The 26,600-nt window shown below is 45.4% G+C and overlaps 1 protein-coding gene across 2 annotated transcripts in view; it reads right to left on the bottom strand.

Annotated features, from left to right (window-relative positions):
• The window catches only part of MEIS1 (Meis homeobox 1), a 131,791-nt gene extending 106,384 nt beyond the window's left edge, over window positions 1-25,407 (bottom strand). Inside the window, exons 1-6 of one of the 2 annotated variants that reach the window (XM_045523213.2) lie at window positions 24,497-25,407; window positions 22,408-22,634; window positions 20,409-20,550; window positions 19,819-19,869; window positions 18,965-19,015; window positions 17,430-17,576 (exon numbers count right to left, since the gene is read on the bottom strand). In XM_045523213.2, the coding sequence (XP_045379169.2) occupies window positions 17,430-17,576; window positions 18,965-19,015; window positions 19,819-19,869; window positions 20,409-20,550; window positions 22,408-22,634; window positions 24,497-24,508 (630 nt within the window). In that variant the 5' untranslated portion in view covers window positions 24,509-25,407. The remainder of the gene's footprint in view (window positions 1-17,429; window positions 17,577-18,964; window positions 19,016-19,818; window positions 19,870-20,408; window positions 20,551-22,407; window positions 22,635-24,496) is intronic. The other variant, XM_010963770.3, reaches the window with a different exon arrangement.
• Window positions 25,408-26,600: the final 1,193 nt, after the last annotated feature.

Here is a 26,600-nt window from a genome sequence, read left to right as displayed (position 1 = left end):
CATGGAGTCTGCATTCTAACTTGACACTGAGAGCCAGTGGTCCTCCATGTGTCCATAACTGGTAGCCAGCCAGGGGCTTCACTCCATCAGAAGGTCCTTGGTCAATTATAAACATATCATATCATATAGAAGCCAGTTTAGTTACCCTTTAATTTCCACTCATGTTTTGTCTAGTTCTGGGGCCCCCAAAGACAGCCATTTAAAATATTTGGAGCAATTCTCCCCATTTTTTTCTCTCTTCAACAGCTTGAACACTCCCATTCCTTCTACCATTTCTCAAGAATGTTTGAAAAGAATTTTTTTTTAAATAATGATATGCTAAAATCCATCAAGTGTTTTTTCTCATTTATAAGGCAACTGTACTGGCGGGATCTGGTAGTGGAATGGAAGCAAAGACCTCCTCCAGGGCAAGAGTGGTATTGGAAGCTTCTCCGTCTTGTTCTTTCCTGACTCAGCACAATGGATGGCGCGTGCTCAGCACCTGGCTGGTGCTTAGTGACCTAAACGGGGTTGTTTGTTAGTGACTGTTCCACCAGCACTCCAACAGGCAAACTGCAGCTTCCCAACCCAGCCTTCCTCCTGAATAAAGCTATCCATTGGTGGCTCTTTTTCTTCTTCTTCTTCCCTTCATGAATCCTTTTTCCATTTGTGCCTTAATTCTGGACATACTTCAGGTCCCCCTGTCACTTTCCACGCTTTCCTTAGACAATTCCTTTCACTCCTGTGATCTGAGTTACCACCCACATGCTATGCAATTTGTGTCTCTAGATCTCTTCTTCGGGCTTCAGACCTGGATGCCCAGCTCCCTGCTACACCATCTCCATGTGAAGGACTCAGCAAGTCCAAAGCTAAACTCTTCCCCTTCCCACCAAACCTCCTACTCACTCTTCTTTGTTTTGATCCTAGTCTGTACAACCCCATCCATCCATGGGATAAACTTGAGAACCATCCATGATACCTTTCCCTCTCCCCCCCACCACCTGTCACCAACTTTCCATCCAATCAGCCATCAAGTCTGATCCACTTCTCTCATTTTTCATCTTAGTGATTACCGTTCTTGTCAAGGCCCTCCCAGCATTAAAGAGTTCAAGTCAAATCACTCCCCAGCTTTACAAGAGTTCAGTTTCACTGGAACAGAGGCTCCAGGAGGACAGGAACTGGTGTCGGTTTTGCTCACAACTGCATCCTGCATGTCAAGCACAGCGCCCGGCGCTTAGCTGGCAATCAGGAAATGTTCACTGAAGGCAAGAACAACTCCCCAGAGGAATACATTTTGTGGTCCTTAGCCTGGTATCCAAAAGGCCTTCCTAGTCTACTCCCAGGGGATCATTCCACCCCTGTTCCTTGTGCTCCAGCCTGTGATTTCTGGCAGATATATGCAGCTTGTCCCTCTGGGCTCGTCCTCATTCTTCTCCACTGCCTTGAATGTCCTGCTCTGCCATCTCTGGCCTCAGCCCCTGATTACCTCCTACTTGCTAATTACATCACAGCTCAGATATCACCTCCTCCAGAAAGCCTTCCCTGATACACACACACACACACACACACACACACACACACACACACACTTCCCCCAGGATGAGTGAGGCGCCCCTCCCTGAGCACTTGGAGCACCTCATGGTCACCTCTGTCATTTCATTCTCATGTTGTTTCGCTGATGACTGTTGTGCCTGTCAACCCTTCTACACTATGAATGTTGTAAAGTCCTGGACTATGTCTTATTCCTCCAAATGTCCTCCATCTCAAGAAAATGTCTGTACCATATTAGACACAAATGTGTTTCTGAATGAATCAATGATTAACTCGAATGATTTATAGAGGATCTCTGTTAAACTGTCACCTGATACCATGATCCCCTGTATTAAATACCGTAAAACATCTGAGAAAAACTTGCACAATCTAAAAACACCTCACACACCTGCATTCACACAAATGCACACCACTATAAAAATATATGAATACTCAATTGCAAGATAACAGAGGCAAAAGAAAGTAAATGAAAGCCAGACATATCCTAATTTGAAATTTGGCTGCACCACTTACACGGTCTAAAGACAAGTCACAACCTTCCTCAACCTTAACATCCTAATCTGTAAATGAGGATTAAAAAAATACTCCTCTACAGACACAGCATACAGAAATTTCCAGCATGCAGCAAGCATTGAATAAGTGGTACCTACTATAATTTTTAATGTGACGATAATAAAGTAACAAGACTAATGGAACAATGCAGGTTGACCTGGTCAACCCTGAAATATCTACATACAGGTGGATTCAGTTTATAGACCTTCTGGAAAGACTAGTTAACCCGAGCTGGCTTGGGGTACAGCTTGGTATGCCTTGGGCTATCTCGCAGCTGGTGTGTGCCCAGGGAACGCAAACTGATCTTATTTTCATCTTCCAATAACACGATTTTACAGGTGGTTTTCTCCTCCCCACCCCATCGAGTTTCATCTGATACCTACTATTTATAAATCCCTTTACAGTATACAAAGCACTTTGACGTACCTTTGCACTTAGTTTTTCATCGCATCAGCAGGAAGCCAAAATCTTTTTTTTTTTTTTTTTCAGACCAAAATAGTGAGGGTTTTTCCCTTCAAAATTTCTACCCTGCCAGTCCATTAAAAGGAATGGAGAAATGAGAGTCCCATGATCTTGACCCTGGAGCGGTCGGCTAGCAGCGGTGTAGAAACTGATGAAATAAATGATCATGGTGTTTCAAACCTGAAGTTCAGTCTGCACCTATGAACGGGCAGCTTTCTCTTTGGGGAAGTACCTTTACTTCTTCAAACCGCCAGGATCTCTTTAGTAAATGATCTCCGGTGGCCCAGAAGAGCTGGCTCACTTCCAGAAGTGAACTACCCAGTCCCTCCAGATAGGGGGAGTCACAGCCCACGTGGGGAAAGCACCGACGTGTGTGCACGCACGCTCACACACATCTGCACTTGCCCACGAGGCAGATGAACGTGACCATCCCACCCTGCCAGCGTGGCCACATCTAATTAGTCCCCTCACCTAGACTCTTCCCCTCTGTCTAAACGGTGTCTCTTAGGATCCTTAAAGGCACATCACTTCAGAAGATGGGATTCTTCACACGTCACCATTCGAGGAAAAGGCACCACCAGAGAGACCCACACACAGAGCGATGAGGGCAAAAGGGGGCCAGGCGGAACCTTCCTTTCCTACAGAAAGGGGTACATGTTCACCTGTGCGTATGGGCGTGAAGTTGAGAAACTGGAAATCCTGAGAATTTTTTATTTCTGAGTATCTAAAATCTGCTGTGCTGAAACTCCTACCTGAAGGTCCTATTTGAAGATTTGCTGCATAACCAAAACATCCCAGATAAGCTTTCAATGCACTCGGCCACCGTGTCGCACTGCCAATTTACTACAGCCCAGCGTAAAGCCTGCTCCTCTCAAAACATACTATCCGGCTTCAAATTCAGGTCATTCCAGGAATAAAATAAAATAAAATAAAATTCTTAATAGGGATTTCCAAAAATCCCTAGAAATCATTAAGCAAAATTCATTTAACCATGACAAGCATGAACAGGGTGTTTTGTTTTGTTTTAACCCAGTAAAACTATTCAGTCACCCCCTTCCCCTCTAAGCTTTTAGAAGTTTTTAAACACCAGAAGCTCACAGATGAATACTTCAGCGTGCACACGTGCTGCAGATCAGGGGCCACATAGGAATGACCTGGAGGTGAAACCTTTACTACATCCACATTCTGTCCCGCTGAGAGATGAGAAAGCGTGGGAGGTGATGGTTGTGCCTGGCTAAGGCTGGTGGGGGTCTGGGGCGGTCCTTGGTGGTGGCCCACACGCACATCCCCCTGGGGAAGCAGAATTTTTTTTAAGGGTTATCTCCCTCGCCCACTTCTTCCGACTTTCTCTCTCCACTCTCCTTTTTCTCATTTCCTTCCCTGTCCCCGCCTTTGCCAAGTCTGCAGACCCACCAGGGTTCCTGTTGGGCCCCTTTTTAATGCTGCGATAAAATGTGCTTATTACCCCCGCTTACTAGAAGCCTGAGGGTAATTTTGGTGACTCAGGGCAGATGGTAAATTAGCGGTGAGACAATGGAAATCCAGCATCCCCTCTCAGAATCTGCGGCTCTCCCCAAGACACCACACTTCCTCTTCTCGCAGGTCCAGCCCCATCATATTTGCCACTGTGGACTTTTAATCTAGAAATGCATCTCAATGATTGTCCAATTATCCCTAGTTACGCTGCTCACGACCTTGGTACCAGCCAGTATCCTTACACACAGTGTGAGTGTACCTAATTCAGCATCAAATAAGGTAGAGTTCTAAAACCTTAACAACATAGCAACTCTGATGTACTGCTTTAAATATAAGTACATATGTATGTGTGTGTGTGTGTGTGTGTGTATATTTACACACACGCACATATACAAATACACATACATATACGATTGTATGATGGGGAGTTTGTGGAGGCACAGGCAGCTTCTGTTAAATCGAGTTTTGTATTTCCCAGTTCTCACGTACCACAAATAAAACCTACAAAAATGATAATTTTTCAAACATTGAATCCTCTATCTCTGTGTAATGAGGCATGGAGAGAGGAGGAGAAGAGTTTTTGTGCTCTTTTGCCTTTGGTGAAAATTCTCCAAGGAGTCATTTCATCTTTAAATGAAAAGTTGTGTATCAGGTGATCGCAGGAGCGCGGGGAATCACTGCCGCCTCGGGTTCAGACGCGGGGAGACACAAGCGCACGTTCGTGTACACACAGGGCCGTCCACCCATCGCATGCAGGAGGAATAAGGCAAAAGAAGGTGGAAAGAACTAATTTGCGTGCTTTTAATTACACTGCAATGGGATTTAAGGCAGCGAGGCAGTCAGACACATTTTTAAAATCTACTAGCCCTTTAATAGCTTGCCTGTTCTCCAGGAGCTTACGAAGCTCAGACCCAGCTCAGACTCAGGGTCACTCCCTGAATTCTCCTTAAAACCCTACTTTCCCACAGCCTGATATCTTTTAGGTCACAACCCTGACACCCTCAGGTCATTACTAATCTGCAGAGCTGAATTAATTCATCCAGGAAATTAAACATGAATTAACAATGCTAAGGAAAACATCTACAGATATAAAACACCACCACCCCCAAAATATTCCAAATATTTTCCTGATGAAATCCACACAGCACTGACTTTGCCCAATTTTTCGACATTGAGAATCAGTGCCAACATCACCCCACAGTGACCCCAATGTGGTCTCAGAAGATAATAGTGATTTCTACACGGGGCAGGGACATTCAAACAATTACAAGGAAAACAAAACAAAACAATGACAACCAAAGGGAAATTGCTACCGAGAGGTGACACTCATTTTACCAAAATCTCAAAACTGGAAAGTAGACAGGGAACTTAGAAAGTATTCAAGGGCACCGAATGTTCAAACTCCTCCAAGCCGTTTGCTGTGGAGAAGAGAAAGCCTCACCACACTAGGAAGCTTAGTAAAAGCACTTCATTTATGTTTTAATCATCTTTGCTTTTCCTATGCTACTGTGTTATGGCCGGCATACTGTTAATAAAAATAAACTTCTACATTAAATGATTGACTATGTGGTTCTACTCCTGAAATCATGCCTGTGAACTATAATTCAGAGTTAAATGTTCAAAAACAAAACAAAACAAAACAAAACAAAACCAAAAAACCTATAATCCAACTGCCACCACTATATTTCCAAATATTTGTAACTAAATAATTCAAACCTTACTCTTCACTTATCTGCTGAGAACTTTCTGCTGAAATGCAGATTATTTTCTCTCACTGCTGTTTAGGAGTGGTGGAAGAATCCGTAAATCATATGCCAGTGTACCTGGTGTTATAAAGTCTCTTTCTTATGATTGCTTACGTCCCAATGTTTTATTTTACATTTGTAACTCAGTATTTAGTGCTCCTCCTTCTGCAAACAAATTAAGATAAAATAAACTCAAAAGTGTCTTATATAAAGCAACTTCCAACCACAAATTTTCTAGGCAACCATCTTAGCAAAAAAGAACATCCGATAAGGCTGAAAACATTGTATCCAAAGTGCAAATAGATACGAAGATGTTGTAAGCAACTGGACCTTAGCCACGAAGCATCTGCACTCAGAAATGTGGGGAAAAGGTACTTAGCACAAGATCAGCACATAACTGTTATTTGAAGTTGAACCTAAAAATAAATCTGTAGTGATTTACTGCCCTATCTCGGCAATACTTCTAAGTGGCCAGCCCTCTTTCACACTATGATGAAATCAGAATAATAGTCACCCCTCCTAATAGGGATTACGACAGTATTTTTCTTAAATACTATGATTATATAATGGTCTATAAAATAATGCACCATTAATAACTACCCAATCTTCCCTCCCCAAATCAGATTCATATTGTTGAAGGCTGGGCAGAATATGAGCAAAAAGATAAAATATGATTTAATGTACTGCTTGGGGTGTACTGTTTTAAATGCTTTACTTAGTCCTTATTTAGTTCTTACAGTAGCTTGATAAAGTGGGTTCTTTTTCCCCATGTTACAGACGATGAAATTGAGGCTCATGGAGACGAAGTGACTTCTGCCCTCACAGCAGAGCCTAGATTCAGGCACTAACTCTACACTGTGTGTGCTCTCTACCGGGACACCGCTGGCCCAAACGCTTGCATAACTCCAAGTTACAATCAGTATTCTTCATCGCCTCTTTCTCAAGTGTTTCTGAAATGTGCTCTCTTCTACTGCTCAGCTCTCAAACCAGAAAATCCACAATTTTTATGTGAAAAGGGCAAAAAAAAGCATTCATCCAAGATGCAGTCTGGTTTTATGTCTACTACCTTAGAGCTTACACTTTGGGTAGAAGAATCATGGAAATTTACATTTACCACTGCTTTCCATGAACAATTAGCAACAGGGTATTTTCTAATTTGCCTGTATTTTTTTTTTTTCTGTTTTTTAGAAGCATTGCCAGTTTTTATATTTCCAATCAAATTTCATTTTCCAAGTATCATCCTCCCTCAAGGATTTTTGAACCTTTAAGCCCTCTCACAGTGTGGAGTTTGAAGGTGGGGAGTTGATTATTCCCTTTTCTTCATTGTTTATCTTGGTGCAATCATTACAGAGGTCTTTCTCAAAGCATCTTGAAATTTAATTTGCGTTTCTGGTTCCTAGGATGGCCATGCTCTCTATCCTTCAAGGCATTTAAGAGGTCAACCAAAGCAAGTGTGAACTGCAGAAGCAGGAGGCTGAGTCGCACCACTGGTGTACTTTTTAAGGAATTCCAGTTAATCAGAACGCCATTCTCCCCGGAATACCCAGGGCTATTATTCTTGAGGCCAGTCATATTATTGTAACAGTTACAGAGTATTTGGAGTATCAGAAGCATCCTATGAGTGAAGAAAAGCCCCACAGTTGATTTGATAATGTTTTATTCTCCTCTTTTTCTATTGGCATGTTCTTTATATGCCCTCAATAAATATTAAACACTCAAACAACCCTCTCTCTTAGGGTGGCAAGCAAACCTTTAGAATGTCGAAACAGCAGAGCGAGGAACAATGCACCTAATTGAAATGGCAGGGTAATTTGGAAAATAAAATTGAGTTGCTGCAAATCCCAAATTCCAGGATAAAAATGTTTATATTCACTCAAATGCAGATTGTTACTGGCTTTGAATAATTATGAGAATAAAAAAATACTTGAACACCAACAATACACTTGATGGGCTTAGAACAAGCCCAGTCTACACGTCTCTAATATTTTGTGCAAGGAAGTGCAGGGCACCACGAGCCTGATACTTTTCTTGGTGGTTTTGTTTTGAACACAGCTTATAAAAATGCCCCCATACGGAGAAGCAATAGGCCAGGGCCCCAAATCTACAACCAGCGTTCAAAATGTCATGAACAAGCTTCTTGGGAAAATTTTTAACACATTAAGTCAGGGACAGGGAAGCGCACTGAAAGAAATGAAGGGGTTAAATGATTCTGCTACTCAATAGCTTATATTCCCCCTCAAAGATATTCATGTAGCACCGAGATCGATTCAAAATGTAAAGTTTCTGATTCTCTCTGGCAGAAGCTAGAGCCAAGAAAACGATGACAATTAAAATGAAAGCGGGAAAACGCACTGGCACCTGGAATTACGAAATGCTAACACGTAATGACTCTGTAGGAGATGATATTTATCTGTACATGGAGGGCAATCTTATTACTTACACAGGCTGTGCCCCTTCTGGCAGAGACGCCACCCGTGTCTCGCAAAGATAAATTCCATATGCTCTGTAGAGTTATAGCATATTTCCCATAAATAATGTATACAATAGACTGTAAATAAATAATACATTTATCTGAACTGTTCAAGAGTGAAGGGCAGGGTGGTTACTATGAGACTGAGTCTCTGATGAATGAACAATTTCAAATAAATGTAACGTCCAATGGTGAGTTAGCACGAAGTTCTTACACTAAAATATTCTTCAGCGGGGGTTTTAAAACAATTCTGGATCTGGTGGGAACTTTCAAGTAAATGTTCCAACTAAAGGCAAAATGCCCAATTCAATTTACTGCTAAGGTTTCTATTCTGATTATAGCATCATTGCTAATAGCATTTTACCTATTAGCTGCATTTCTTAATTCTCTCTGTACGCTACTATTTTTGAAGATCAATAAAATGACTAGGTTGAAAATGCCACGTATGAGTTTCTGTTCCGTGAAATGCACAGCGATTTTTTTGTTTTTTCTTTGTGAGTGAATAATTTTAATATTGCAGTGAATAAAAAAGAAGGCTAGGGAAAAAAATTCAAACAGAACCCGTGTACACTGGGTAGTTGCTACGACTTTATACTGTAAAAATGGTTAGTCGCCACCCCCAAAGCATCTCCCTTTTGAAGCCCTGTAGACGCATGGACTATTTCCACTTCTTGTAAATAGTGGAAGCATGCGTTTAGAACCTCAGACATCGCACACCATTTAGGATGAAATTAAGTTTTCAGATCACTAAGGAATAGCCCCTGAATCACAGAAAACACTATAGGTCACAGTTAATTATATCTTGTCTATCAAATTAAAGTTAACATTTGAGAACACATCCAAATAGTAACGCAGACATGCAGAGGAGTTTTATTGTCAAAGAAATTCTTATTCATTCAGCTTCTAATATTTTTAAAAGAAGAGCGAGAAGCCTTTTACAAGTTGGGATGGGATAAGAAAACTGGGTTTACATCAAATTGCTTCCTTCATTGTCCTTTTGATGACTACGTCGGTTTCATTACAAACTTCATTTTCCAGAGTTTCATAATAGCCATAAACACACTTGACTTTAAAGAGTTTCTATGGGACATAATGTGAATGCAAATGCAGAATAAAATGTAAATCATGGAGGTCTGGGACCAAATATGGACTATCAGTTAAGAATCCAGTCACTGAAAACAAACATTTAGGCCTTAAGAGGAAGAACACAAAGAGGCTGATATGAATCTTTATATCAAATGTTCACAGCCCTAGGGAAGGCAAACAAGAATAACAGTTTTGGGTTTCTCACCGGATTGTAAAAGCACAGGTTGGGAATATCTGATGAATTTGGTCTCTATTCATTCCTCTTCTAAAGTGACTAACATTTTTCATCTTCTCAGGAAAATAGACCCACGTGTGGGTGGATAACCCACAAGGTACTGAAACAGGGAAATGGGACCTGGGAAACAAGTTCAAGTTCAAACCTCAGGCCTAGGGGGCCTGCCAGTCGGTGGGGAAGAGGTGATCGGAAAAAGAAAGAGCTCTCTGGTCCTGTCCTGCTGAATAACAACCAACAACCCGGGTATTTACAACCAATGAATAATGAACATGCTATCATGTTGTGTTGGAAAGTGTACGGAAAAAACCTAAAGAAATGGGAATTCCTCAGCAACGATTAATTTCAAGTTAGCATATGCTGTCGGGGAACGACACTGCTATCACTCAAAACGTCAATGATTTACTTCCTCCTATCTTCTAAATGAGTCAGAATCATACACATTTAAATCGATGGTAACATTTAAGACTTGGTATTGTGTCAAAATGAAGGGGGGAAAAGACTATAAAATGTTGCTTAAACTTGTTAAACTCATAAAAAGTTGCAGTGATTTTAAAAGTATTACTTGGTAAACTTATTTATAGGTACAGCATTTCCCTTCTGTGGAAAAATAACGATTTCACTTAAGTTTTTTAAAGACCCATGCATAACACTTCACACTCAAGGTTCTTTGCCTCATGATTATAAATCCTATTAATTGTAAATGGAGTCCTGAAGGCTATTAAGGAAAGAATCCATTGTAGAAATATATTTTTGAGGATTATAAATAATGCAGAATTTATTTTCTCAACTTATTTCTCCTGCATGAGTTCATGCCATACACAGTGGTGCACGGAAGAAGCCAGAGTGTGGTTACTGCATCTTAAAGAGAGTTAATGACTTAGTTCTGGCTATAATTTATGTTTAACTGTATATACTCACGATACCAAAAAACAACTGGTGTATAATTCAATAAATGTAGAAATAAGCTTTTTTTTTTCTCAACAGAGAATAAACTCTTTATGATATGTTTTAGTCAATTTTAGGAATTCTGATCCAAGAAGTCCAGAAATATAAAATAATTTCAAAAGACTGGCACTCTCATATTTTCCTTTAACAAGAACGCATTTCCTAGAGTAAGAAATGCTATTTGGGAAAAAAAAAAAAAGTGTTCAGAGAGTGTGTAGCAAAGTGTTGCCAATTGCTTTAATTCTGCACACATGAATGCATTAAATTGATTGAAATTGGATTCTAGTGACAAATATTTAAATGAATATATTCTCACATATTTCACATGGTATCTTTTACACCATTTATTAAAATGTCAAATTCATAAGTGTGGGAAATCCAGCAATTGCCCGATGTAGGTCTGCTTTCTAGAGTGGCTGCTTTAGACTCCAAAAAGCTTTCTCCAATTCCCATAATCCTGAAATCACGGTACGTTAAATTAAGAATACAGTGAGGGAGACTTTTTATCCTTTACCCGACACAAACACACTCATCTGCTTGAGTTTTTCAAAACCGATTTTATATACGTGAGGTATATTCACAGATATTAAATAAAATATTCAAACTTTTACTGGTTCCCCAAAGTCAAATTTTGGAATTATTATTTAAATTCAAGGTGGGAGACTGTATATGCTGTTTGGACCCTAACCTTTTAAACAGGTACAATATCCTGATGTTTCCTGCTGAATAAGAACCCCCGCCCTACGTGATTTAGAGCAGGGTTCTTTCACTTGGGATTTTGGAAACCTTTAGGCCTAACATCTGCACAACTGTCAGCTACACGGTGTCATGTGCATTCTGTTTTTATTTCTTTATTTGTAAAAGAATACTTTGCCAAAGTTTTGATGTCATTTTTCAACGTGAAATTAATTTTTTGCACTCAGGAGACCTGGCAAAAATATTTGCTTCAAAGATAACCTAAATTCAAGTACGACTTTGGTACAAATCTGACAGCTATCATAACCCCAAAAAAGGCCATGTAAAATGCTACGGTTGCAAACATTTAAGACTGTGTAACAAAAATGACTGAGAACGGTATCCGTTTACTATCCTTCAACTATTTCCCTGACAGTGGAGTCAAATAATGTTGAATTATAGACCCTCCTACAGGAAGTCTTATTTTGTGTTCATTTTTTGATCATTACCCTGCTAGTCCCTATAGGAATTTGGCCACATGCCGACTTTTCTTTAAAAGTGTCTGTATACATACTTGGGTTGTGTTGGATGATTAAATGATCATTTATTAAAACTTAAGCATTTCACATTTGTTTGACATATTTACGTTTCAGAAGAAAATATTGCTAGTGTGATGGCAAGTGTAAGGTTACCAATATGGAAATACTTCCCTGGAACTCATCTGACAGCATTTTCGTTTCTAAACTGTCTTAATACAACTGCTTATGCATTCTTCACAGTTTGTCCACCGCCACCTGTGACCGAAGGTAAGCTAGTTTCACAACAGAAGGCCCCATGTTAACATGGTAACCCTCTTGCCTATCTGCTTGGCCTTAAAAAACTGAAGTTTCTGCTATGGGACCACAAATAGTCTTTGTTTTTAAAAGTATGGAGTTTTACTGCATAATTTTCCCCTCCGTCACCCGGCAACAGCTGTGTTTTAAATCTTTCGGACTATGACAAACATTTTAACATTTAAACATATGAGTGTTTGAAAACATAATGATTTAAAATTTGTTTATTTTCAAAGTTGGGCAATTATAACATGATGTTTCAATGACTTTTTTGAAAGCAGCCCCATATTTTAATGCCTTTTTTTTTCTTCCTCCTCTTTCTCTTCTTCTTCTACTATTTAAGTTTCTCCATGTTTTCTAATCAAAGTCTACAGGACCGATGGCCATAGTCTATGTATTTCCAAATCGTGAGCAATGGAATCATTCTGGTGGGAGAGGAATTGCTATTTGAGTGACCTATTGCCACAGAGCTGGTTAAAACACTGAACAATAGTTACTGTTAGGGGGCTTTACTTTGTACAAAGTAGCGTTAGTATCATTGCTTTCCATTAACCAGCAAACATGCACTGGGGACTTCCATCGAGAAAGAGACAGAAGCCAGGAAAAGGGAATAACTTTTGTAATATTAGCATTTAGACTTCGAGACACTGGACAATGTAACTGATCTCAACTATGGGCATATACTCTGTACTTTATTTTTTTCCTCGGATGTTTTTGAAGTGCCCCTCCTAAGAATCAATACATCACTAATCTGACATTCACACATAAACACACACACAAAGCCAGCCAGAAAACAACAGTAAAAACACACCTGGTAAACAACTACCTTTTAAATCAAAGGATATTAAGCAATAAAGAGCCTAGAATGAACATCCCAATTAGCCCCTGTAGTGACAGGCAGTCAACACCTTATTATTTAATCATTAAAGAGAATCTTGCCATAATTTCCCTTTGACATATTTCAAAAAGGAATAAAGTACCCCACACGACCCACAACAACAATCAAAAGTGAAGTTAGACCATTCTAAGACCCCATTGCTTGCAAGCCCTGTGGACTGAGAGGTTCCAGGATTAAGGCATTAAGTGAGAAGCTCTAAAGTATTTACAATTTAAATAAGGTGTGTCCATGTGTAAGCATTTAGAAACTACCTGACAAAGGGACCATTTTCCTGACCCTCGCTGTTTGTGTCCCGCTTCCTTATTGGATGAAAATAAACGGCTTGCATTCCTAGTATTAGTAAATATCCCAGGGCCTCATCTATTTTTTTTTCCCCCTAAAGCAGCAGATCCAATTCATCAAGAACATTAGGCCTCCCCATCCTCATTCCTGAGAAACACCTTCCAAAAAGAGAGAGTTTAAATCTCCCTTGGAGGCATCCCCACTCCACTTTGCAGAGAGGGGGTGTTTTCAACCAAGTCCAAGTTCAGTTGTAAGAATTTTATCTCCAACTATGCTTTAGAAACAACATTCCCGACTCTTCAAATAAAACCGTCACCACCTGGGTTCCCTGACCCACTGGGGAACCAAAGCGCTCTGGCCCAGGGCCGCCCCGGATCCCCGAGGCCCGGAAGCCTGGCGCTCTCCAGCCTGGGCCGCGCAGCCCCGGCGGCGGTCCCCCCTCCCCGAGGAGCCCAGCAGCACTTGGCATTTAACCTGCCTGGCGAGCGTGGCTTTCTGGTTCCATCTCCGCGAGCGACATTACTTCTCCCCAGATGTCAGGGACAAATCTGGATTAACATGCAACAGGGCGCCCTGTGCAGCCCGCCAGCCCCCGCCCAGGAGCTGTTAAATGCAGATTCAGCCGAGGACCCCCCGGAGAGCTGCTGTTGAATAAAAATTGTAATCCACAGGGACAGTTCCTTTGCCTTCCACTGTTTGTGGGAGAACCCGGGTTGATGCCGGAGCACAGGCCCAGCTAGACCCGCTCCCTGCGAGCAGGCCTGGCCGCCCCGGGTGGCGGCCTCTGGGGCCGGGGAGCCTAGCTCCTCTCTCCACTCCCTCTCGACTCGTTCTTGGAGTGGAAAATGCTTAGACTCAAGGAGTGGCGAGCAACAGACAGCCCTGGGAAAGAAGACTTCACTCGACAGCCCCTTCCAGGAGCGCGGCCTAAAGCCTGGCGTCTGGGTAGCCGGGTTCTTCCCCGCCTAACCCCTCTCGGCGCCCCCGGTTCCACCCTGGGTCCCTCAGACACGAGCCCCGCCTCCCCTCGCGCCGCGCCCTTCTCCACCGCCAACCAGGCTCAGCTCTGGCCTCGACGCCTCACACGGTGGCCCCCTCTGCGCCAGGCCGACGCCCGGGGTCGCAGCCGGGCCCTCGCCCCTTGCCGAGGCTCGGAAGCCCCCGCTTCTCCTTCGCTGCCCCCAGGCTCCGGGGCGTCGGGTGCATCCGTGCGGAGCGGGGAAGCTGGCCGTCGGGAGAGGGCGCCCGGGAGGCCTGCGCCCGTGGGATGGGGCTCTCGGGCCTGGGACCTCGGGATCTGGGAGTGAAGGGAGGGGGACGATGGTGGTGGGGTGGGGGAGAGCGAGCTTATGGTTTATGGCTTATGGCTTCTACTGGCGTCTTAATCTGATAAGAGGAGGAAGAAGAAGAAAAAAACAAACCAACAATACTACAAGGCCAAGTAGATTTCCACAGACTTAGCCCTCCCGGAAACCGGCTGGTATCAAAGTCGGGGATCCCAGGTTCTGTGCGGGTGGCAGCCTTCGCGCCCTCTGAGGGAAAAAGTAAAATAAACTGGGCCTCCAGCAGGGCCCTAGAGACAGAGGGGTTAATGAGCTAACGAGTCCCCGCGCTCGCACCACACCTGAAGCATCCAGTGCCGCAGCGCACCCTCTGCCGGGGCTCAAACTGGCTGGGCCACATTCGCAGACAGGTGGCGAGGCCGTCCTTTCCGGGCTCGGCCCTCAGGGCGCCGCACTAGGGGTCCAGCTCCCCCGGGGACCCGAGATCCGGCTCCAGTTGGGAGCACTGGCGCCTACGAGGGGGCCCTGGTGCCTCGTCCCTCAGTCCCCACTTCCCTGGACAGGGAACTCCACCGCGCTGCCGAGGCAACGTCCCGCGTGCGCCCCGCGACCTGGGCTTCCCTCTCCAAAGGGAGCGCAGGCACACTCGCTCCCGGCTCCTGGGAAGCGGACCATTCGCAAGCACGGACTCAGGCTTGCTGCCCTCCGTCCGACCAACGGAGACCGGGGAGAGCCCGAGGGGTCACGCGAGCGCGCCCACGCGCACAGGCCATCCGGGCCACGAGCTCAGCCGGAGCTTCGAAGCCCACTCGTAAGCGGCGGGACCGGACGCACGCTGCTCATTTTCGAGGTGGGGGAGGAGAGTAAGAGTGAATTTTCACCCAAGACAACTGCCTACCAATCTGCCTGTCTCAAATAAAGGCAATTGAGTAACAAAAGTTTACCGAAGGAGTAGGGGGAGAACCCAGTGATGTTTCATCAGTTTTGTATCCCCCGCCCCAAGCACCCATAACTTTGGTCCTTCATCTTTGACTTTAATAAAATAATGATTCGTTGAGAAAATGGGGTATAAATCTTCATTTTGGAGGCAATTAAAGTGTTGATTTCATTTGTGCCCCTAAGCGATTCTTGTAATTTGCTCAAATAGCTTTATGTACCCAGCACTCCGGAGCTTTTAGAATCCCATTTTCTAGTTAGGCTTGTTGGATTACAATTTTTATTCAACAGCAGCTACCCGAGGGTTCCTCAGCGGAATCAGCATTTAACAGCTCCCGGGCGAGGGCTGGCGGCCTGAACCAGGCGGGAGGCCCGGCGGCCCGCGGGGCCGGGGCCGAGAGCCGCCTGCAGGGTTCCCACCTCGGCCGGGCCGCGCCGGGATTGCGCCGGCTGCCTGTTCCGTGCACTCGTCTACACTGCCGAAAGTTTGCAACTTGCCAGAGTAGAAAAGACCCGGCTCGTTGGCGCTCTTAAAGCTCAGCTTTGCCTGCCCTCCACTCTTTCGTGGGGAAAGGAGGGATTCAGCCTCCGCCGCGGGGTCACCCAGAAAAGTCCAAGCTGGGAATTTTAAGGGGGTGATGTGGAGAGAAGCAAACTTTAGGAGGACACCAAGACGGAGGAGTCGGGCACTCCGGCAAGGACTCTGCAAGACAGCCGCCCAAGCGTGATCATGGCAGGGTTTGCAAAGGAAAACCTCTGTATGACTGGCTGTCCTTTGGCTTAACAAAGGCAGGCTGATCTCTCCCCCAAGACGGGACTCACGTGCCAAGTCAGAAAGAGAAACAACTCTGGGCCTTCACTTATGTGTGGAGAGGCGCAGGAGGCCCGCAACCCAACTCTCCAGACGCGCTGCAACAATTCGCAACCAAGAGCTGTCCTGAGCCCTGTTTCATCTCACCCACTCCTCACGTTTTCACTTTCATGGCATTTTTGCAATTCCTTAGGGCCAATCCAGAGATACGGGGACAGGAGAGAGAGAAAGAGGGGGAGAGAGGGAGAGAGAGAGACTGGGAGGAAACAGTGGTGTTGGGGTGAGAGAGAGAGAGAGAAATCCCCCCCCCCCAGCCACTCCAAATAAAAGTCGTCCCCACTTAGCAACGCAGCGGAAGAAGGGCCTGCAGGGAGGACGAGCGAGGAGGGGGCGAAGCAGGCAGAGGCCGGCAGTTGAGAGCAGGGCGGCGCGAGGTCCCCCACCCGCCACACCGAGGGAGTCACCGGGGTGCCTCTGACGCTGACACTTCCAAAAGCTGCCAACCCAGAGGGCCCAGAGCACGTACCAGCTGGAGGATGAGTGGAAAGGAGGAGGAGAAACGTCCATATTTATCTGTTTTTATAACCTCGGCCTGGTCTTATTTTTTCTATTAAGTACAATAAAATGGGCGAGCTTGCAGCGGGCACTGCACAAAGCAATGTTCAGTGAGGTCTAGAAGCGTTCGGCCGAGGAAAACTGACAAGACAGGCTAATGAACCGTATAGACAGGGAGAAAATAGCCAGCATTTGCTAGATTTCAAACCCTCCCTGTCTCTCTTAGACCACCTATCTTGGATTTATTCCTAATAAAATAAGAAATAAGCAGACCCTACACTTTTCTTTTCTTTGAGATAGAAGGGGGGGTGGAAATGCTCCAGAACAAAGCCCTACAATCAGAGGCGGTCACTGGCAGTGAACACTCCCATTATTATAGAGGGTAAATAAAATAAAGACAAAAATTAAAAGCGACAAGAAACAGGTCAAGTTTGCAGGCAAAGCTTTTACAAGCTCATCTCTCCAGGTCGAATCCCAGAGCCAGCCTTAATGAAGCAATAATAGCCACATTATTCAAAAATTTTCATTTCGATGGAAATGTATCTAAAAGGGACTTAATCATATGCAAATAATAAAAGGAGGTGGTAGTGACCCAGCAAGCAATATGCATACAGATTTTTTTTTCCCAGGGATGTTGAAATTGAAAAGCGCATACCTGGTCGGTTAGATTTGCTGATCTTGTTATATCTTCACTGTCTGATTTTGATCCTCCTTCTCTATCGTCTATCACCAAATCGATAGGCATTTTCCCTTTCAAACAGCTAATATACCGGTGGCAGAAATTGTCACATAATTCGTGTACCTACATTATGACAGAAATAAAAAAATGGAAATATAATCAGGAGTTCATAAATGACATTGACAAGTGCAGTCCACCCCCCTTGTGAGATCCAAACTTCCAAATAGGGGAAACACAGGGCAATTGTCCTCCAGAGACCCCCAGATGCATCCAGAATTAGGAATAACTTTCTTTTCTTGCAAAATAGAGATATCCCAGAAAATTGACAGTGACAAGATGATTCACAGGCTACACCATATTCAACACCCGTGTTAAATTCATCTGCTCCCAGGGCTGTGGCCATTAGAGAGGTGACCTGCGTGGGTGACATTTAAGGTAAACTATTTAATTTCGTCCAGTTACTTTATCATAAATCCTTTTCCAACATGTCTAATAACAAACTATATGTATGTATATTCTCCAAAGGACCAATACTGTGTTGGCATAGGACATATGCCTGACAACCCAAGTCCTAATAACATTTGTAATTAGGGTTTCCATCCATAAGAGGCATATTTTAGGATGCTTCCTTAAAAAAGGGGGGGGAGGGGGGCTCATGATACGGGAGAAAAAACCCTACAGCCACAAAAATGTATCTAATTGATTTCTTTTTTTAGGAAAAAGAATGCTTCAAAATATTTAGGTGTAAGTAGAGTGGTCTCTTACAGGACCCAGGCAACAATGACATGCAAAAATTCCCAAGGAACCCTAGTGTGCTTGCAATTTAATGGTAGTTTGAATTATAATACATTAAGTTTTTATTGCTGAGATTTACAGAATATCTAGCAAAATCACGTTATTCCACACCCCTTCTTGAGTGTGAAGGTGGGGTGTGTGTGCAGGAGTCCCAGATTCAAGAAATTGACACAACTATCAACTATGCTTTGTCTCTGCAAAATGTTTCAAGTGCCTCCCCCACCACCTCTTCTAGATTCCCTGCCCACTCCTCCTCCTCCCTCTCCGCCTCTCCTCTGTGTCTGACCTGCCGCTGCTCTCAGACTGTCTTCCAGAAACTCACTAAAACTAAACAAAACTCTCCCCTCCCAGTGGTAGTGAAGAAAAGGAGGAAGAGGAAGAGAAGAGACTACAGAGGTATAACCTGTGAAGCAAACTCACAACAGCATTCTACACATCAAAGGGGATGCATAGAATTGCAACTGTTTATACAAAGCCAGCAAGGTATTAAGAATGAATACAAGGCTGGGGCGTTTGTGATCCCGGTTTTAGTGGCTGAAATTGTAATTAAACTGCAAAGAGAAATGGACGCTAAGATTGGCCTTGACACTAATTACCAGAGAGAAAGACATTTATGCAAATGTCCCAGAAGCCTGAACTTCAGCCATTCTGAACCCTCCCCTTCTGTGTGTTGGGGGGCAGAGGGGAGTAAAAGGAGAAAAAGCTAGAGAAATTACCTTCTCTAATTCCAACAGATGAAACCTTAATACTTGTATGGCTTGAATCATCTGCAAAGATACAAAAAGAATGAGCACCCCAGTCCTAGTTTGCAGAAAATTGGCTGTCACAGCTCTAACATCTCCAGCCCACCCCTCCCCCCAGTAAATAGAGTTATTTTGATTTATGGCAATAACACTAAAACTTAACAGCAGCGACTGGGTACCATCTAGAGGTTTATATTTCTTAAGGAGGAAAAAAAATAGCTAAAACAACAACAAAGCATTTAAGTGGGGGTCGTAAACACTCTCTTCCCCCACGACTCCCCCTTGTCTCAGCCCCACTGCCCCTACCCCCATCCTCCAAAGGGCTGCATCCCTCGGCTAGGTGTTTCTTTGGAAGGAGCGCACCGAGAATATCCCAACAGCCCCCAAACTGTGGCTTTTCACACTGCCAAGTTTCCACTGCCTTCCGCACACCTTTCAGACACACTGGTGGTTGGGGGGCTCGGGCCCAGTTGCTGCCCTCGTGACGCGACTTTGAGGGCTGGGAAGTCCGCAAAGTTTAAGCACACACGCTGACAGGCCCGGAGATAAATCCCCGCGCTGATTAGAGCCGCGCTGCCCGGCTGTCATAAAAAACAAAAGCTCGCGTTTCCCCCGCGCCGGCTCGCCCGGCCCCTCTCGAGGTGAATTTATTTCCCCGGGACCTTGTCCCGGACCACTTGCCGGTGGATGGAAAGCTCTGCAGCCCACTTGCAACTACGGCAAGACCCATCTAGAAACCTCAGGGCTCTCAAAGCAAAGCTTGGGGGGAGGGGGGTCTTGGGGGGGAGGGAAGATGTGGGGGAAGGGAGTGAGGGGTCCGCTCTTACCAAGTTATCCAGTTCTGGATTAGAAGAAAATAGAGGTTTTTCTGCGCGAATCTAAATGCAAGTGAGAAGGAGAGGGGAGAGGGAGGGGAGAGGGGGGGAAAGAAAGAAACATTTGAAATCTGGTTGCCTTCCTAGTTTCTTGCCTCATTACAAGATCGGGGGCAGGATGTAACCTCCGGGACAGACTCGGTGACACCGAGTTCGTCCCGCGCAGAAACCCTTCAATGTGAGTCAAACAAGCCAAAAACAAGCCCAGAGCTCAGGGTTACTTCTCCCAGCAACTGTGCTTCTAGAGATCACTGCCCAGCTCGCCCGGTCCCAGGCAGCTCCTGCGCGAGGGGTTTGGGGCTGCACTTTACAGAGTGAGCTTTCTGCGTCGGGTTGGGGAGCGGAAGTGGGTGAGAATATGGGTGATTTGGGGCCGTCCGCAAACAGACACTCATTTAGGAGGAAAAGTTCAGGGAAGATGTAACAGGCCTGGCTTAGGGCGGACTGTTGGCTGGTTACTTTTCAAAATGTGCTGGGTCGGGGGAGGGAGGTTTGGGTTTTTTTTTTTTTTCTTTTACTTTTGAAACATTGATTTTGCTGACCTGTTTGGCGAACACGGCTATATCTTCATTGAATGACTCTGAGGAGCAGACGTCCCCGCCCGCCACCCCCGGCTCGCGGGGGGTACAAGTAGCTAATTCACATTTCTCAAAAATCAGTGCTAAGAGAGGGAAGAGGGGGTGTCTGCAAGAAAATACAACAGTCACAAACAACACAATGGTTAGTCCCGCGTCAGTGAGAAAAAAAAAAAGGTGACCAAGAAAAACAGCCGGAGGAGCTCAAGGCAGGGACCCCCCTCCCTGAATTTGTCATCTACTTGTTCCCCTTTCCCCCCTCAACCCCCCCCAGGTGACTGCTCACCTCCCCTTTCCTCCTTGGGCCCCCCGAAGTCGGAGGCCCTAAGCCATAGACCGTATCTGAGGACTGGTTCAGCATATCTGGCCGGAGAAATTGGTAACATTTGCTAAGAATAAAACCCAAGCGGTTCCAGCAGCCATTTTGAATTAAGTTTCCCACCCCGACAAGCCCTCGTCCCTCCGCTGAGCATCCAGGACCTGGAAGAGGAGAAAGGCGCTGGGCGCACGGGTCGGGGAAGCGCGTTCAAATGGGTTCCTGCAAGGCCGCCTCGCCCAGCCCAAGGCTCTGGGGATCTTGGTGGCAGGAGCTCAGCTAACTTGGGGAAAAGACCTCTCTGGCTGCAGGACCTAGTGTCAGAGGGCTGCCTTTCCCGATCCCGACCCCACGGCCCTCGGAGAGCAGGAGGGCTCCTGCTCGGCTGCCTGCACACTTCCCTCCCTTCGCCGATGGCCTCCTCCGCCCCCTAAAGAAAGTTCCCTCAAATGTTCCTGCGGTCAAGCCTTTCATTTTGTCCCTGCGGAATGGCAAAGCAGCTAGCATTTCGAGGGGCCTAGATGTCGCCTATCTCAGCCCATTTAAAAAAAAAAAAAAGGCTTCTTCTAATGCTCAAGAAGGTGTCTCAAGTCTTTTATTAGCTCTCACAGCCCAGCTGGGAATTTAACAGTTTGGGGTCCTTTTCAAAGCTTCCCCAAATGTTCTGCCCCAGAGACTAAACCATTTGCAGTTAACGCTGCGGAGAGGACGCTGGGATTTAAGCAAGCCCATCGCATAAGGGACCAGAAGATAAAGCAGAAAGGGTTTTCAGCCCGGGACGGTCAGTGTTGCCTGATTTTTTTTCCCAAAAGGATAAATAAATAGAAAGAAAAGTTGCTGCCAATTAAAAAGAGATCCTCAAATGCATCAGCACACAGTAGGCACAAATGACTTTCAAAGGGTTTTACTAGTCCAGGGTCGAACCGGAGGGCGGGGGAGAACCCGGTGTGAACAGCAGCCGGAAGACAACGCCGGCCCGAGAGCACCCGGCTTCTACTTCTAAATCCTGCAGGTTTCGCCTTTGAACACAAGTACGAAAACGGCTAGAAGTTTCCTAAGGTCTGCAACAATTCAGAGCAAGCTCCTCTCCTTGACTACAGTGGCCCGACCTCCTCAATGCAAAGCCTGTTTCCCCTTGCCTGACCTGCAACTGTCCTCCCCTGATTTTATTGTGCGGTGGCAGAGCCAGCATACGGTTGCTGAGTAAACTTAGCAAGTCAGAACAATCAGTGGCTTAAAAGATTTTCCTTGAAACTAAAAGTTTCGTTCCAACACAAAGGCGCCTGCATTTAGAAACCCCAAACACTCTCCCAGCGAAATCGAGCGAGTGAGGACTCCAACCCGCTGAGCTACGGAGCGGAGCCAGGGTCTGGGGAGACAAGGGACCTCTGGCAACTTCTGCACGGCGACCCCTCGGCGGGCATGGCCTCGGCAAAGCGGGGCGCTGGGCAGGCGCGGAGCGTGTGTGGAGCTGGGGTGCAATAGGGATGGCAGGCCGCCTTCCCCTCAGTCTCCATGCAAAGCAGATGAAAAGTCACCAAATAATGTACCTTCAATCCAGAGAGCTCTGGCTTTCCTCTTGCCAAGGGCAAAGGGAAAGAGGGGAAGCATCGCCTCTCAAGTATTTAACTTGCTGCCCGTCGTACCTACCCATAAATGGCATCTTTATCTCTCTTTAAAGCGTCATTGACGGAGGAACCCATGCTGGGAGCCATGGCGTTGGTGTGAGCTGTGTGCGGGTACTGATGCGAGTGCAGAGGAGGCCCGTGGTTCAGGTGGTGGACCGGCTGCATGGACCTGGCCGCGTGCGGGTCCCCATACATCGTGGAGGGGATGCCTACTCCATCCATGCCCCCGTAATGGGGTAGGTCGTCGTACTGCATGACAAACAGGAGAGAAACACGGTTCAGAAGGCCAGGCGGGCAAATGGGGGAACGGCAAGGCACAGGGCTTATATAATGTCAGTCCAGCTGGATCCTTCAACCCGGAATTCGGTGGCCTTGCATCTCTGAAGTTGAGATTTCTTATGTAAAAAATATTTTTTAAAGTACAAATTCTAGGATTCAAGGTGAGACTCGGCTAGGTTGAATGGTCTTGCCCTAACTTGTATCCCTATCAACTAGCCAGAAATTCAGGCTCCTTTGGCAAGGAAGGAAGGAAGAAAGAAGGAAGAAAGGGAGGCATTCTCCCGGAGGGCGGAAGGTAAAACGTGCACGTCTCTAGAGGAGGAAATTCAAAATCACAATAATAAAACGTGCCAGGACAGTGCAGCAAACCTGCCTAGTTTCAGAGCCCCTTCCCATCAGGGGGAATTTAAAAAAGAAAAAAAAAAGTTACGATGGGAACAGCTAAGCCAAGCACGTGAATTCAGACAGGCTTCTCATTTTATTTCCCTGCCAGCGTGGGGTTAGGCAGTCCTGCAAGATACTGCATTCCCTTTGCTTTCCAAGACAAACTCTGCTAAATTATACAAAACTAACTGGCCCCCTTATAAGTGAAACAGAGAAGGGTAGCTTCTCTTGTACATTAGGGTTGAATTTAGACTTGAGCAATATCCCCCCAAAGTTAAAGAAAATCTGTAGTTGGAGCAGTTAGTCTATTTTTCTGCTCTTGTGAACTTTTCCCCCCAGACTAGAAGTCAATGAGGCAAATGTTACTCATCATGTTTAAAGCAAATTTAAAAGCAAATACATATGCAACCCTCCCATCTGCCTCCTGTAGAAAAACTACTTTCATAGTGTGTCATTATTTTGTTGTGCGAAATTTAGCTATTTAGATTTTTCTCATGGCTTCATTTCAGACAAGGTCTTTTCTCAAGATTTGGAGGCACTGAGAGTGAAATGATTTTCAAAGAAAAGAGGAATTGCCACTTTCATCTCCTTAAAGCCAGAGGTGTGAAAAGAGTTTGGAAGAACGCTGACATTTGCCTGAACCAAAAGAGTAAAGAAAAAAATGTGTCAGCCTAGTAACTTTCTTTTGCAAACAGAGCTTTGAGGGCCAGGGCACAAATTATGCAAGGAAAGCTTTTTGTAGACCCCCTTTCTTTTAAGAAACTACCTCAGTTGGGTTGTCATTGTCTCACTTTACTCTCACTACATTTCCATTCAAATAGGAATATTGGGGAAATTAGTATTGCATTTTTAAAGTGAGGAGTTGTGTGCTTAGCATCCAATTAGTGCTAGGCTTTTCTAAGAAAAACTTACAAAGTATTATCTTGCATAAAAAGCCATGAACATTAAAATTACTTTAAAAAGATGAATGCTTTCCGACCCCCCAAACCGTTGTACTATGACAAAGTTAGTTGCTTAAAAAATGCTAAATACTTTCAGTGATATTAGAGATGACCACAATCAATAACATATCAGAAGTTTCTAGCTGCTTATTTTAGTTTTAAAATAGCTGTAAACTTCTGCTCCTTGAATGCTCACACTATATAGCATTAGGTAGCTAGCGGTTTTTTTGTTTCTGTTTTTTTAAACAGATGATTGCCCAAGCTTGTATTTTTATTTATATAGCTGCTGGTTAGGAATCTATAGAAAACTTCATTACTTGAATTAACAATTACATGGAACATACATAAGTCTACAAATGCATTGAATAAATCCTCTCGCTTTAGGCCATGGCTTTAGGAGCCTCATTCAAAAAGACAGAGAAAAAAGGAAACTTTTTAGCAGTGTCTTTCAGCCACGTTTCAATTTAATCTCACATTTGAGTTCCACAATTGTTTTTTAATACGTACCCTTTGCGCCATCGGCCTCCCTGGCTCCCTTCCTATTTCAACTTCTAATATATCCTCTTTAAGGCCAGTGTGAAAAGAAACAAATACGCAAACTCCCCCGGAAAAAAAAAAATGAAAAGCACGACGAAAAATCCCTTAACGTCTCCAGCAACGTGAGCTACTGGTCCCAGATCTTCGGTCTACGGGACCTGAAGCAAATCGCCCGAGTCACTGAGCATAAAAGCGCTCCGTTTCCAAGACAGCAGCGGGGGCAAAAAAAAAAAAAAAGCAGATCTTCTCTCCCCAAAAAATCAGTTTAAAAAAAAAGCGCCCCTCAGACCCAACTACCAAATCTCATGGCTTTCTGCCACTCCGGCTGTCAATCACAGGCGAGGTTGTCAACGTGGTGAATGAATGATCATCCGCTCTGTCTTCTTCTGGTCAGAACACCTCAAATGTTAATATTCAAATGCACAAAGCCCTAGCGCTCGCTTCCCTTGAATCAGTCCTAATTCCTAATCAGTTTCTCTCTTCTCTCGCTCGCTCTCTTTCTCTTTCTCTCTCTCTCTCTCTCCCTCTTTGCAACTGCTGCACTGGAGGGAGATTAGAGGAGGAGGGTTAAAAAAAATGTCTGTCTGAGTTTGTCTTAAAGGAGCCACGATCGATGCTGCCCGCTTGCAGTCCCCGTGCGTGTGTAAAGTGTGTGTTGCACAGGCGGAGAGGTGGATTCCGACCAGAATGCTAGAACCCGGAAGTAGTGGTGGCCATAACAGGTCGCGTCTTACACAATGCATTGGGCTGCAGCAAGTAGGCTCCTCGGCAGGGGTGGGTGCGCGAAGCGAGCTCTGGCCGCACTGGAGAGGCAGAGAGGCGCTCCATTAAATCGCACGCCCAGGCACAAACACCCACACACCCAGGGCACACGCGCACAAGCGCGGGCAGCAGCTCCCGGCCTCCGGCATTATTTTCCGTATTCTTTTCTCTCCCTCCCTCTCCAGACTCTCTCCCCAAAGCCGACTGTCTTGAAATAAATTGGGACCAAGCGCGGGGTAGGCAGCAGCAGGAGTTATTTTGCACAGGGCTCCGCTCATAGACTTCCTGACTTTCCTAGAAATTATTGGGGTCTGCCAGTATTTTTCGGGGCAGAGGGAGCTGATGCAGGAAGTAGTGGATTCTTAGAACCAAACACCCCAAGTAGAAAAGTCAAACTGGGAGCTAGGAGGAGGAGCAGGAGCAAGGCTGAGAAAGGCTCTGCCTAAGGAGTCCTGAGAACGTGGGGTGGAGATGGCTGGGGCTTTCTGCAGATCCAGCTTAGAGTATTTTTTGCTGTCAGAGGTGGACACCCGGCCCAAGGAAAGGAAATGCTTGCATTTTCTCACTTTGGGGATCTGGACGCCCCCACCTCCTCGTCCCGGAGGCCCCCAGCTCCAGCCCCGGCGTCCTGCGCGAAGTGAGAGAGGAAGGGAGGGAACAATGAGCCGAGAGCCGGGAATGTGCCCCCAGCGCCTGTTTACAAACACGAAGCTATTTATGATCGCCGGAAAGCGAAACCCGACGCGGGCTCGGAACAGCCCAGACCTCGCGGGTGGAGCCGGGGCCAGGGAGCCGCGGGGAGGGAGGCTCTTTCTCCGACCCGCTCCGGGCGAGGCGGCCGTGCGCCCAGGGCGCGGCGCGGCGGAGCCGGCGCGCTCGGCTGGGGCTACGGCCGCGCCGCCTTTGTCTTCGAGGCGCCGAGGGGCTCCAGCCTCGGCCGTGCTCTTTCCCTGGTGACGCCCCGCGCTCTCCTTCTCAGCCCTCCGTCCCCCAGCTCTGCTTTCCTATCCCCAACCCGGCTCAGGGAAAACTCCTAGTTCCAAAAAAAAAAAAAAAAAAAGAAAGAAAGAAAGAAAGAAAAAAAAGAAAAAGAAAAAATGAGAAATTCACTTTGAGGATCTGAGATTTCAGACAAAAAGGTGCCCCTACCCACAACTCGGAGGCTGCAACCAGCCACTAATTTTAACTTTCTCCCTTTAAATACCTATTCTCTGGTTTAAACAAAAAATTCCTTTCCTGTAATCTCCCATCCTAAGCTTGCCCTTTATTATTATATTTAATGGTGTTATTTTTGTTTTTCTTTTTCTGCCTG

The sequence above is a fragment of the Camelus bactrianus genome, chromosome 15 (assembly GCF_048773025.1).
Source record: "Camelus bactrianus isolate YW-2024 breed Bactrian camel chromosome 15, ASM4877302v1, whole genome shotgun sequence".
Lineage (NCBI taxonomy): Eukaryota > Metazoa > Chordata > Mammalia > Artiodactyla > Camelidae > Camelus > Camelus bactrianus.
Note: the sequence above shows the minus strand (reverse complement) of the source record. Positions and strands in the feature narration are given on the sequence as shown.